This window comes from Buceros rhinoceros, unplaced genomic scaffold, assembly GCF_000710305.1.
Source record: "Buceros rhinoceros silvestris isolate BGI_N320 unplaced genomic scaffold, ASM71030v1 scaffold5179, whole genome shotgun sequence".
Taxonomy (NCBI): Eukaryota; Metazoa; Chordata; class Aves; order Bucerotiformes; family Bucerotidae; genus Buceros; species Buceros rhinoceros.
In genome coordinates this window covers 10617-24625 of record NW_010433136.1, presented here as the reverse complement: position 1 = coordinate 24625, position 14009 = coordinate 10617, and the positions used below count along the sequence as shown (strand labels likewise).

At 41.2% G+C, this 14009-nt stretch overlaps 1 protein-coding gene across 1 annotated transcript in view; it reads left to right on the top strand.

Annotated features, from left to right (window-relative positions):
* RCL1 (RNA terminal phosphate cyclase-like 1) overlaps window positions 1-11849 on the top strand; it is a 17958-nt gene extending 6109 nt beyond the window's left edge. Inside the window, exons 4-6 of the mRNA XM_010143997.1 lie at window positions 1092-1248; window positions 6773-6876; window positions 11614-11849. Coding sequence (XP_010142299.1) covers window positions 1092-1248; window positions 6773-6876; window positions 11614-11764 — 412 coding nt within the window. The 3' untranslated portion in view covers window positions 11765-11849. The remainder of the gene's footprint in view (window positions 1-1091; window positions 1249-6772; window positions 6877-11613) is intronic.
* Window positions 11850-14009: the final 2160 nt, after the last annotated feature.

Below are 14009 nucleotides of genomic sequence, written 5' to 3'. Positions count from 1 at the left end.
GAATGCTTCTGGAGGAACTGTTGTTTTTCTGGCACTGAGAGAGTTTGTATGTTTGGGATTTGTTTCGGGTTGGGTTGGTTTTTTTTTTGTGTGTGTTTGGGGTTTGTTTTTCTGTTTGGTTGATGATGGTGACATTCCTTACAGTTTTTGGTCAGTGGGACTAACTTAGTTTAAAAATTTGGGTGGTGGAGGCTCTTTCTGGAGCAGGAGTCCAGAACTGTGGGGAATCCTGTATGTGGAGTAAAGCTAAGTTTAACCTTACTGTGAATGGCTAGCTCTTCCAGAGTCTATAAATAAAAGGATCTTGTGACTTTTTTTTCCTTCCTTACAACTTTTTGATTTCTCAGCAAGCTATACTCAGCCATCTGTCACTTTCTTGTAGCAAAAGTGTTTCTTAACTCTCACAATAGCATTTTGTAGGATCCTAAGCTCTAAGGAAAATTGGGGGGGGTGGGGCGGTGGTATTTTCGTTCTTCAAATCATATGTGCAGAATTCTTACATGTTATAATGATTTGGATGATGTTAAACTGAAAGTTAAAAGAAACTATTGTAATTATAAGTGATGTGGATCAAACTTTTTTTTTTTTTTAATTCTTGTGTTTGGTGCCATGCCTGTGTTCTAATCTTGCTCAATATTGAAGCTTCCGGGGAAAGACCTTGATCCCTAAAGAAAGTTAGTTTTGGTTTTGAGTTTTGATTTTGTTTTTGTCACAGAGATTAAACTACAGATACCTTTGAAATGTTCATCAAACATGAATTAAATAATGTGAATTTTTTTTTAATAGAAGAGGGTATTTCTGAGGTTTGGATTTTTTATTATTTTTTTTCCTTTCCTTTTTAAAGAATTTGTGCTAGGAATAGCCAACACAGTGGATTTGAGGCAAGTGGACTGGGTTTAACTTTTAAATACTGTTAATTAATTTTTCTTTTGGGGTGAACCAGATGTATAGAATAGGAAAATTCAGATTCTCAGTATTGTGCTATGAGAGGAGCTGTTTGTGACTCAGGGAGGAGGTTGGTGGGGGGTAGTTCTTGGCTCATTACTTGATTTTTGTCTTTAAATAAAACGCACTTTCTCCTCTTCTTTCAGATCACCAGGTTTTGGCATGTGCCTAACTGCAGAAACCATCAATGGCACTGTTCTTAGTGCTGAGCTAGCCTCAAACCCTCAGGGCCAGGGAGCAGCTGTGCTTCCTGAGGAACTTGGCCAGAATTGTGCTAAGCTATTACTTGAGGAGGTCTACAGGGTAAGTGGCCAATATGTTTTGTACGTGTAGGTGTAGGGGAAGGAGGTGATGATATATTGGTAAAGGTATTTTGGGGGGCACCCTCAAGACAGCCTCAGATCCAGACAGAGAAATGATCTGATGGTGCCAGTGTCGTCTTCATCCAGGTAAGCAGTGGTTTTGAGAGGTTCCCTTACAGCACAGTGACTTACAGTGCCATGTTATTTCCCATGTCCAGAAGATGTTGCTATGAATCATAGCAGGGGCACATTTTTCTTTTGTTGATTTTTGTCTGCAACAGAATTCAGCTGGCTTCACATGGGCCGTTCCTTTTTTTTTAATAGTAAGTTGGAGGTATAATAGAGTCAATGCTCTTAAACTGGTGGTTGGAATGGGGCATTAAGAGTGGGAGAACGTATGAGGAAGAAAGGGAAAAAAAGAGCTATAGCTGCAGGGCTGGCTGCTTTGTGGTGATGGTGACGTCACATATGCTGACATCAGTTGGTTTTATGAGGAATTGGCTGAATGGTTTGTAGGGAAGGAGGGAGGACAGCGTTTGCATAGGAATCTTAAGTGCATCAGTGCAGTGTGCATCTGCAGTGCAATTAAAATGTTTTTTTCATTTGTGGTGAGACTTTTAGTGGATGAGCAGCTTTCAGTCTTACAAATGATTTGGCAATTACCATCGTAGTGAGTTTCTCATTTAATAAAGAGTTTCTGTATCTCCACAAATGTTAAAATAAGTAGCTGTTAGTATAGACAAAACACATTTGGCCTTTAGGAGGCAGTCATCCACAAACTATTCACTGATTAAAAAAAAGTAATTGCTCTGAACTGGAATAATCTTATAGGACTTTGCCATATATTAAAAATGCTGTTAATGAGATTCTGTATTAGGTAATAATTAGGTAATAACCAATTTTAAAAACACCCCTTAGTCTCATAAATCACATCCATGCCTGTAGTAGATTGTAGATGTTATCTTTTCCTTTCCCTGCTACAAAACCTTCATCTGTCTGAATTACCAACTTGCCTTCTTGTTTTAGTCTTCCATTAATATTTTGTCTTTGTTTATTCAGGATATGTACCATGTTGCTAAAGGACTTTGCCTTTATAGGTTAGGGTTCTTATCTTGTAGGAAACCACAAATACTCCTCCTGGGTACAGTCCAGACCCCTGGCATTTGAAAGTCCAGCATGCATGGAGAATGCAGTCACAACTAGTGACTGTAACATCTGTTTCTATAATTATGTAGTGACAGATAGCAATTTTTATTTGAGGGATGAATTGTAAAATCTTTCAGCTTCCCCACCTCTCTCCACCAAAAACCCCAAAACACCAAAACCACCACAAAAACCAAAAGAAACCAACCTAAAATTTGGTACAGCTGTTGCTTTATGTAAACCCCTAGGAAAACATCTTCAGGTAGTCAGATAATTGGATGCATCAGAAATCCAATTTCCACGTAGTTTTACCAGCAGCAATAGGCACTTTTTTTCCCTTTAAAAACCATCCAGCATTTGACAGATTGAAACTAGTGAAGGAATTTGTCCAGTTACTATAATTTCTTCAGAGTCAGATATCGAAGAATGTCTGAAATGAAGAGGACTGGAAAGGCCTGAAGCAGCTAATTTTGTGCTTTTGCTGCCATTTGAATGTGGTGAGTCAGATTCCGTGAAGCACCAGGATAGTGAGGATCTCAGGACAACAGAAGAAAAGCGTTTGAGGAGGAAACAGGGTCAGGCAAGTCTTTGCATGATAAAATGATAGGCCATGAGGTTTCAGTGTCTTTGAAAGTTAGATGCTGAGTGGGGTTGTTAGCTGTGGCCTGCTGTGGTACCACAGGTGCTCCTAGACGGCTTTTACCTGTGGGCCATTTCAGTCCAAGAGTGACTGACAAGTGCTGAGCAGCTTGCAGTGGAAGAGTTCTTGTCTGTTAGCCTTTTTTGCTATTATGCTGCTTGTTGACAGGAGTGCTCAGTCCTTATTCACTGTTGATTAATTCCACACTCCCTTTGTCACAGACAATATGGAGGGTTTTGTTCTGTAGTTTTCAGAATGCACACTTGAATTTATGTATGACACATGTTCACGCAGTGCTAGCCAGGAATTTGGAAAGATGGGCTCTCATTGATTTTTTTTTTTTTTTTGGATGTTTGGTTTTTGGTTTGTTTGGGTTTTTTTTTGAGCTTAGGTCAGTTTGATCTAGTGTTGGCCCCAGAGAGTATATAAAAACATGTTGCAAAGTGTGCAGTCTTTGTTTGAAGACACTTTTCTGGGGTTTTTTGAAGGGGTTTGTTTGTTTGTTTTTAGTTCCTTTGCCTAGATAAGCTGTCTAGTGAAACAGTAAAAATTTGGGAAAGCTGTGCATGAGTCAAGATTGCTCTGATTACTCTCTTTATACCAGCAGAATACAGGGCTCAAGGGAGAATTTCTCTCCCTGTGTTTAGTTCCTCTCTTTATGAGATTGTTTCTTCATCTGCGTCTTTGATGTAGGAGCTGTGCTGCAGGAGCCAGGGAGGGTTGACCAGAAAAGGGCATCATGGGAGTATTGGAGATAATTCTCTGTAGAAAGGTTTTAGATGTCAGGGTCACCCAGAACTCTGCTGGATTTCATTATGTTCAGAGGAGCACAGGGACATTTCTCAGAGATTGCCTAATTTGTGCTATTATGTGAACTTCACCATCTAGGAAATCTGACAATGGCTATGTTAAGTGCTAAATGGTCCCTTTTACTAAGCCTTCAGAAAGAAATGAAAGGTTGTTACGATTCTTGGAATCACTGGAGGGTTTTTAGGTATTTGTTGATGGAAAGATGTCAGACCTAATTGGCTAATAGTAAATGTCATAGGGCTAATTACAGTGGCCCTGAAAGAGGGAGCGGGGAGTGACTGACTAGCATTGCCTTTACAAATCTATATGCCGTTCTTACCTAACCTTAACTGTAGAAGGCCAGTAACGATTTTGCTCTTGACTTTAGTGAAGAAAGGTTGAGTTGTTAGGGGGCTCCGAGGGTTAGGAGGTGTAAGGTTGTTTGTTTTATTTAACTAAAGCTAAAATGAGTGAAGCATTTTCTGAAGGCTTAATTTTCAAGTTGGCCTTACTTCACTGTGAAAAGGCTCTGCTCCATTCTTCTGGAAAAAAAACCCAAACCCCAAAACCTCTGCACTTCACATAACAAATAATTGAGGTATGCAAATATGTATCATGTAGGTAAGGGAGGAAATTGTGTGTGTCCCAAAATATATCCAAGAGTAAATCAAAGCTGGGTTGAAGCTCAGAAGAATAATCCTCTTCAAAACACTGTTTTCTAATACCCATGGCTGTGATACTTGCGTGTACATGTCAGCTGTGGTATTCATATAACAACATTCTGAAGTGGACACGTTTAAAATGTCTCTAATTGTCACATCCAGCTGGATCTGGCTTTGCTGTCAATGGAAACAATAATGGAGAAACTGCCGTAAACTGAATTATTATAGACTAGAAGCTGCATCCTAGGTTGGTAACAAGTGCCAGATATTTTGGAACACGTCAGTACTATGGCTCTCACTTTGCCAGTTCCATTTCTCTTGGGAGGGTTGTTTTTGATTTTTGGACTCTTGAATAAGTGGCAGGTGGATTGAGAGAAAAAAGTCGGCCTCTTTGGGAGTGGCATTTGGCACAAGTTACTGTTCTATCATCATTAGATTACAAGCAAATCACTTAATTTCCCTGTTGGGCCTATGTGGGAATGGGCATAACAGTGCATCACTAGTGCACAACGGCAGTGGGGATGACTGACTCACTGCAGCGAGAGAGCTTATGTAACCAGCTAGGACGTGACGGGTACATCATGTTGTGCTATATTGTTTAGAATGTGGTTGTTTGCATGCTGATTGAAGCTTTTGTATAAATTTGGTCATAAAAATAGATGGTTTGTAATGTTTTCAGCTTAAGAAGAACAAAAAGAAGCTCAGAAAATTTAAAGTTTTCATCCAAGCGATAAAGAACATTTTGAATTATAACTGAACTACAAACACAGAAAGTCCTGTGTCAGAAATACTCCTTACGAAACTCTCATCTGCTTCTTACACATGTTTCAGATTGGCAAGTACAGCTGGTGGGAGCTGTGGCTCTAGATCACACCAGCAAATTCTGCAGGTAACCTGTTCACTGGAGATAAAGCATAATTTTTATGGGTCCCGGAGAGCGCATTAGGTTGAGTGCAGGAACTTCACTTTGGTATGGCAGGTTCACACAGTTAAAAGGGCAAGGACTGCTGTAAAAGCATGTTGCTACGAGTTAAGGTCATGGCAGTAAATGTAATGAAGGTGTTTCCCTCATTGTGGTGTATCATTTGTTGCATGAAGTGGAGAAGCTTTTTTTGAGAAGAATATTGCTGAGACTTGTCACACTGAAGCAAAGTCATCTTGAAAATGAAACCTTCAGTAATTCTCTTCGGAAAGGTCCTCCTCTCTGCCCTCTCACTGCTTAAATGTGCACAGGTTGTCACATCATTTGTTTTCTTAATCTACATAGTCCAATATTTATTTTGCCCCTTCCTTGCTTTTTTGGATGATCATACCTTTGTAACTTGTCATCATTTTAAGGGATAACTGCCATTTAATCTCATTAGAGAATTTGGTTTTAAAAAGATGATTTTTTTAGTTTTGCTCTATCCAGAGGGTTTAGCATTTAGGCCTGGTCCAGAAGGAAACTGTTCACAGATTTCGCGTGGCTGTGGATCAGGATGAATATGAGGACAGTCAGGAATAATGTTATGCCAGATATTTTCTCTATTTTCAATGTGTTTAACAGTTTGTAAATTCTCTCTATAGCAGTCTTGACTGAAAGTATCCCTTTTAATTTAAGTTCAAGCTTTGTAAACGGAGAAAGCCTTCCAATTCTAATTCACGTGAGCATCATAGTTAATGCCTTCCACATACAAAACAATTTACCATGCATGTTTGACTTATTACAGTCAAATAGGTACAAGAGTGTGTGTAGATCTAATAATTCTATGCATGGCTTTTTGACCTAGCAATAAAAACCACCAAAACTTACCATTTTATATATGAGGGAAAAAATGTTTTGCAAAAGTAAAACCACAGAAGTTAGCAGCAAGGACTTAGGTGGATGTGTGTGAAACAACTTTTAACTTGCTACTGCTGAACTATTTGTCCAAATAACTTTACAGTTATCATTAAATGCTGCAATTCATGGTATCTTCAGATGTGCATGAATACCTATTTTCAATTCACTGCAAAGAAATTCTTCAGTGCTTACAGTCTGGGATGTAAGAAGAGAACAGGCTGAGAGAGATGGGAGGGATCTTTAATGAGACCTTGTTACTGGGTTTTGTTTTAGTTGTGTTCCTTTCCCAGCCTGCCATGTGAAATTAATTTGTCAATGTTACAAGATCTTGATTTTTATCTTTTTTGGCCCTTGAATATTTGGAGCGGTAATTCAACCTTTTAAGTGTATCTTTCTCCCTCATTACTCTCAGCACGTCCCAATTTCTGGTTTGTACAGAGATTAATTATTAAAACATTTTGGTTTCCAGGGAGGCTGTGTAGATTCAACAAATCAGAGCCTTGCTCTGCTCCTCATGACCCTTGGACAACGGGATGTTTCCAAAGTCCTGTTAGGACCTCTGTCTCCATACACGTAAGTTGTTTTGTTCATCTTAATTATTCAGTTGTTTAATTCCCTAGTTTCATTGCACTGCTATTTTATATATATGTAAGGCTTTACCTTTGGCTATGAACAGACCTACTTGTACCTGTCTTCAAATGAGACAAGTGGTATAAGTTACCTATGTCTATTTCTACATGTTAGAAGATGATTGATTCCCTTACTGTTGTATATTATTCCTGGTTCTGAGAACCCAGAGATGGGGTTTATTGTTGGTTCTTGGTCTTGGGTTGTATGTGTACACCAGTTTGCTTTCTGTTGCCTAGTATATACTACTATGTTTTCCTAGTGATCTCTTTGTAGCTGTGGCATTAATGTTCCAAATAGCTAGCCAAACACTAAACCTGTGACTGCTCATAGGAAACAAGTTAAGAGTTCAATTCATGGAACTATGTGCAACCTTAAAGCTTTAGCCCTGTTGGGCAGCAGACTTCTGTCTAGTCCTTCCGTCTCAATTTTTATTAAAGCTTTGTCTGTGGCTAGTAAAGACTAGATTTCTTATATTGCTAGGGAAGGGCATCCAGTACTAAGAATTTTATTTACTCTATCAGACTGATGAGTGATTGACCAGATCACAGTTACTCCTAGAGACTGAGCACTTTTCCTTTAATCAAATGGAGGAAGGGATGTTTATCTGACAGTGGCATCAAATAATAAGAATATGAACTGTCCTTTTTCGGTTATCATGGTACCGGTGCTGTATACGTGAAAGGTACAGTACTGTGATAACTGAAGAATGGTGGTGCCATCACATGAGAGCCAGAAATTGCCTAACTACTATTCTCAACCCCTGATATCTTGAATACAACATTCATCAGATTTTGAGGGGAAGAACAGGGAAGCCTACCATTGCACAGGGATAAAGAAATCCCATGTAAAGTAAGTATCCGTGTGAAAGGTTTACAAAGTGTAGATACCAGTGTTTAACCACAGTTAATACAAGTGATAAGCAATCATTGGTAATTGCCTAGTGTTTTTTTTTTTTGTCTTTTTTTTGATGCTGTGAAAATCATGCAAGCTGAAATGGGTGAGTTGTCACTTCTTTCAAGCTAGGAGTGTGCAGCAGGGGTGAAAGTTGAAAGCAGGCATCCTGAAGCAGTGTGTGTCAGAAGAGATCATAATATCTGTGATTCTCTGAGAATCTGTGACTCATCAGTCCTGTGAGGATCTATTCGGAGATCACGCAGCTCTGTCTGTAGCACCCCTGTGCCCTCACTAAGGTAGCTCATAAAGAGCTGGGAAATTTGGCTTCCGAGTGGCAACTCAGATACACAGGCTTTCGAAGTAAATTGCTGTACTGTCATGTTCCCTTCATTGTTCGGTCTTTCCTCTCTTGGGGCTTTGACATCTCTGCTTTTAACACTTTCGCTGTGCAGAATCCAGAGCTATTTATAAGCTGTGTTCCACTAGATTGGCTTCCCTGTCTAGCACAATGTAGCATTAACGTGACAGTTCAGCTGGTGGATGAGAGCACCATGTGGGGACATAGTGCATTGGAATATGTCCATAAGAATGAGGAATTGTCTCCTAGATTTTTGTGTTTCCACAGGAGACATCCTTTGCCCCTGCTAATGGCATGGGAGAGCGGGGAGGGGCAACAACATGAGCAAAATTACCCTGAGAGGCACTGGAAAACAAAAAGACCACTTGACCTGCAGCCATCTATCTGGATTAGCTCCTCTTGTCTTATGCTTCAGTTTTCACAGAAATAAGTGCCTTGCTGTCAGAACGACCTTAAAATCAAATGCAGAATGCTGGCTGTGTTGCCACCTCGCAGAGATCAGTCGTGCAGGACAGGCTGCACGCAGGCGAATTGCCATGAGCCAGGGGTATCTGAAAGAGAGCAACTGGAAACCTGAGTGGTCTTGGTTTCACAAGAGTTCAGGGGCTTCAGGCAGAGGGTATGGGGCCAGGTGCAGCCCTTGAAGTGCCTCCGCCTAGCCAGGCCACTACGTTCCATTGTTCCCAGAGCCCACCCAGGGCTAGGGTTGTTGGTCCCCACTGGCACCCAGCACCTGTCACCCTCCTCCCTGCAGCCTGTCTGATCGAGGCTGGCTCCTGGGCACTGGCTGCAGACCAAGCCTGGTGCCCTGGTTACCCGCCAGGAAATGGCCTGGGAAGGCTCCCAGTGGGGCATTGTGGAGCAGCACCATGGCCACCAGCACTGCCAGACTGTGCCCTGTGCTGTTCTTGGGGTAGTCAAACCACGAAGCCATTGGTGGCGCACAGGTCTTCTCATGCTGATCTCTGAGTTGCTTGCTTTGCCCTGACAGTGAGCTGAAGTGTGTGAAGTGGTTGTGTACCTTTTGGTGTTGCTTAGCAGGCTTCTTGGAAAAGACAGCACTCAGCTAAACAGACTTTTTAGTCTCTTTTTTATTCTTTTTTGGTAGTACAATGGCTTTTTGTTTGAAAGCAGCTGGCCCTGAGGAAAACATCCAGTGTGGGTCATGTAGCTGTCTGTGGGCCTAAGGAAAAGTGTTCAGTGCTGCCTTGTTCTTGCCTGATATCACAGTGTAAATTTCCAGCAAAATAAAACTTCCCTATGCCTCTCACTCCCTCCCTCAGTCCTCCAGTCTGTATGTGTATGTTTGGTGCAGCCTCCAGTACTGTTTGAGGTGCAAACCTTCCCACACATGACCCCGATCAGCCTCAAGCTAATACAAAACCGCTTCCTGCTGCAATTCTGTCACAGACTCTTGCTTTTCCCCCCCTCTTTTTCTCCTATTTCCAGGGTTCTTGCACATGTGTTTCTCCTGCTGCAAGACAGAGCTGGCCTCTTGCTGCTCCCACACTCCCCCGACATCGCCAGGCAGCCCCCGCTTTGCTCCCTCTCCCGTGAGCCTATCCTGTGTACTTGGGGAGTGTGGCAAAGCCCTGTTGCTTTTTCTTACTCTGCCTTTAGAGGCAGAGAAGCACAACAATCCACATGTGCAGACAGAGGTAGGGACTGAACTTAATGCCACCAGTGTGTTGCAGAGTTTGCTGATTGGCTTTTAGATTTGTCCCTGAGCCTCTAGCTCCACGCTGCCTCTGACATTTGTACAGTTTATTCTGTGCCCTCCTTGCAGTTCAGCACGCTGTTCCTGCTGTATTTGGCTTGGCTGCTTTCTTGTCGCACTGGCAGAGCTCTGGGAAGGGACCCGGCTAAGGAGGAAATTGGTACAGAGCTTGTTGTCTGTGATGAGCTTTACGGAAGCATTTGTGCCAGCATGTCAGCTATAGCCACAACTGGAAAATTTGCAGTTGAGGAGGCATGGAAGAAGAGGCACTTTTCTGTTCTTACTTTAAACTTTGAGGGATTAGAGAGAACTGGTCTGTGCTAAGGCCAGTTACCAGCCCAGGAAGGTGAGGTGAAAAAGTGCACATAGTATGCACAGCCATGTGTCCATATTCACCCTGCAAGGGGTGTTCAGCTGCCTGCCCCAAGATAACTCTCAGATCTTGCTAAGCGCAGATGAGTGTTTGTGCAGCTCCTGCTGTTTCGCTCCTTTCCCTGTGCATGTACCCAAGAGCAGGAAGAGTAGCATGCCCAACCGATGTGTATTTTTGCTCCTGCTACTTTCATTGCACTTACTCACAGTTTCTGAGAAAAGGAGCTGCCAGGAGGCTTTGAGAAGCCTCATGACGTTTGCAGTGGGGAAGGTTCTATCCTTTTGGTTTCCTGCTTCTCATTTTGTGGGTGCTTTCTCTTGACAAAGTGTAATTAGCTTGCCATTATGTCCTCAGCGTGCAGAGCAGAGGCCTTTTCCAGACCGCTAGCCAAAGAAATGTGTGGACTGGATGTGCACATTCCCTTTCTTTAAACATTAAACTTGCCCTAAGAAGGGCACATACCAATTGCTGCAGGAGATTAAACCTCAGTTCACGACTGCAGAATTGCTTGTGGCCGTGACTGGAAGAGACCAGACTTCTGTCTTGAGCAATTACCAATTTTGTATTTGTAGCCTTTTGGTGTAACTGCTTGTTCCCTCTTGTAGGGAAGCCAGTAGGAATGTTTTCTTGGCTGGTTTTGGTTTTGTTCTTTTTTTAAACTTTTCAGTAGTTTTTTCCTGTCACTCAGTGTGCATTTAGGAGTGTCTCTCTTCATTCCTCTCATTCTAAAATGGTGGAAGGAAAATTACTTTTTTTTTCTTCCAAAAATGAGGAGAGAAAACAGGAAGAATTCTGAATATCAATGTGATTCTAACAAAATAACTGGACTAAAAAGTGGACAAGTTAGTAATACAAATCTAATATGTGCTTTAGGATCTGATGTCTGTCTTCTTAAAAGTATGCATCCAAGGCTAACCTTTTGGCTATCCCTGTTTATCTTCCAAATCTACTTTAAACATTGGGAGAGGGGGAGCAGTACCACAGGTTGGTATGGAGCTGATATGGCCCTGATGGAGAGTCAGCATCGTAAGTGACCTTGCTTGTCTACATTGCTTCGTTCTCCTTTCTTCTTTCCTCAGTGTTTTTTCTAGTATGTTACCAGGCATCCCTTCTCTCTCTCTGCTCGTACAGAGACTGCAGTCGTTTTGGTAGGGGTCACTAGCCACTTCTACAACACAAGCAAGAGCAATGTGAGGAGCCAGGAGGCTTGTTTCTCTGTACTGAGCAATATTTTCATGTTCTATTCACTGTGCTCTTTGCTGGAATAAGTGTTAGTACATACTGCTAATGGGCTTTCTGTTTTGTTTCTTAAACTCTCTTGTTTTCTGTATTCCTCAGCATTGAGTTTCTGCGACACCTGAGAAGCTTCTTCCAGATCATGTTTAAAATCGAAACAAAGACTCCTGAGGAAGAACACATGGGCGGGGAGAAGGTTTTAATGACATGTGTTGGCATTGGATTTTCCAACCTTAGCAAAAGTATAAGATAAGAAATATCTGCAGACTTTATGAAATGCGTGACAGAAAATGCTGCAAAGATCTGATAAAACCTGCCTTTCCCTGTGCTTACTCTGGTCCAGGGAAACCAGTGACAATTCCAGTGCAGAGGTACCCAAGCTTGCTGCATGTGAACTATAAAGCTGGCTTGTAGGCTGTTCAGACCTGTGCTGTTTATAAAGACAGTGCCAGTATTCTGTGCTGCTGGCTGGAGTCTCAGCTGTCTTGGGACTCTTCACACTGTATTCCACTGTGTAGGATGCAGTGCCTCTGATGTCCCTGTGCCCTCAAGCATTAGTGCAGTGGGTACTCTAGTTTTGTGTATCTACAGATTTCACTCTTAACTTTTTCTGAAAGGTTTAGATAGAGAGGGAGAACAACATTGAATAAAATGAGCATTGCAATCCAAACAAATGATCACAACAGAAACCTTAGATTCTTGAGGTAACTGCAGAGAAGGCATTGGCATGGAAATAAAAGTAAAGGTGTGAAAATTTTTGCATGTGTCTAGAATTTGTCAAATGCTTCACTCCTGCTTACGTTGACTAAATTACAGTCTTAGAGGAAGAAAAAATTATATTGTCTTTTAATTTTCCTTATCATTAGAATACTGCAGAAGAGACCACAGCCTACACTGTCTTGTTTTAGCTTCCTCTGAAGAGCTGGGCACAGGAGGAGAAATCTCCGTGACAGTTTTTGACTTACCACATCTTTTTAGGTTTGTTTGGCATGCCACACACTGCAGTTCACAAATACATGTGAAAGGTAGCAAAAAAAGATCTGTAGCCTTTGAGGAGGAAAAAATATATTCAGTTATGCCCTAACATTTTGTGCAGCTTCTCCCTTGTGGAAGAGGAAATAATGGTGTATGGGTACTTGGATTGACAGGTGCACAACGTTTCTACTGGGTACCAACATTTACCCAAGAAAAGCTTTTGGCAGATTCCAGGCAAATCTGCTGAAGTTAATGCTGAGCTCCTGACACAGGGAAAGAAATTTATACTTGGCTTCAGTCTACAGTCTGTGTGTCTGAAGTAAAATAAAACCATGGCAAAAGCTGGTATATATATAGAGAGCAAATGCTGCTGATTGTGTTATAATGGTCTTACAAACTTTACCTGATGCCAGTGTAAGATGGGCATTACCTCTGTAATCTGGAAAATGTCTATTGGACCCATTGGACTTTGACAAAAAGTTAGATATTTTATTGGTGTTTTATTAACTACTGCAGGCTGTGTGAGTCAGTGTCGTGCTGTACTTTGTTCTTTTTGCAATCTCTGAACTTGTTTTGGAAAAATAAAATGTTCTTTCCTAAATAAGATTTTATTTCTCTTTAAAACAAACAACAACAAAAACCCAAAACCTTCTCCCCAGCCCTATAAGATGGCACTTCAAAAGGTAAATGGCTATTTTGAATCGATACATCAGAAGAACAGCTTTGGATGTTGCCAGGGTGGGAGGAAGGGAGAGGGTGAACCCTTCTTACAATGTACTAGCTTTCCAAAGTTAGATTGGCAGCGAAGGAAACCCTAAATAAAAAAGTAGAATGTGAAATAAAATTATTTTACTATATATTTTTTTGCATCTTGGGTTACTTTAAGAAAAAGTGGGCAGGGAAAAATTACCTTGCTCCCCTCTGTCACCTATGCAATGAAAAAGCTAGAAACCCTCCAGACTTGCATTACCCTAAATACAGGAAGCCACTGATCCAAAAGCCGAAATGTACAAGCTGAGATTAATAGCCACTGGGATTGAAGTATAAAACTTACACTAATTAAAGATACAAGTTTGTAGCACAGCTCAGATTTCCGAAACAGACTTAAGTGAAAATTTGCAAGTATTATCACAACTTCAAAAATCGAAAGCTTTATTGTCTTTAAACTTTTGAAGCTCTTGCCTTTGAAGCTGTGACAGCTTTTACAGTGTTCCAGTTGCACCAAACACAGAAAGGGCAGTATGTTGCCCAGGTTAGCAGATTCTTTAGCAGTGGAGTAATTATGTCATAAAATTAGCTCAGTGATAGACTGCTAAGCCTTAGTCCTGCTGCAAATTGCGTAGATCTACAGCACATCGCTTGCTATGACTCAGAATTGCTTGTTGCTTTACAGAGAAAATGATACGGATGTGAAAAGAATGATTTTTCCAGAACAGCCAGTCTCTGGAGAAACAGGAACAATTTCAGAGAAGGCTTTAATAGCTTTCTTAAAATTGTTTGACCTTCATATTCTGAGAAAAGTA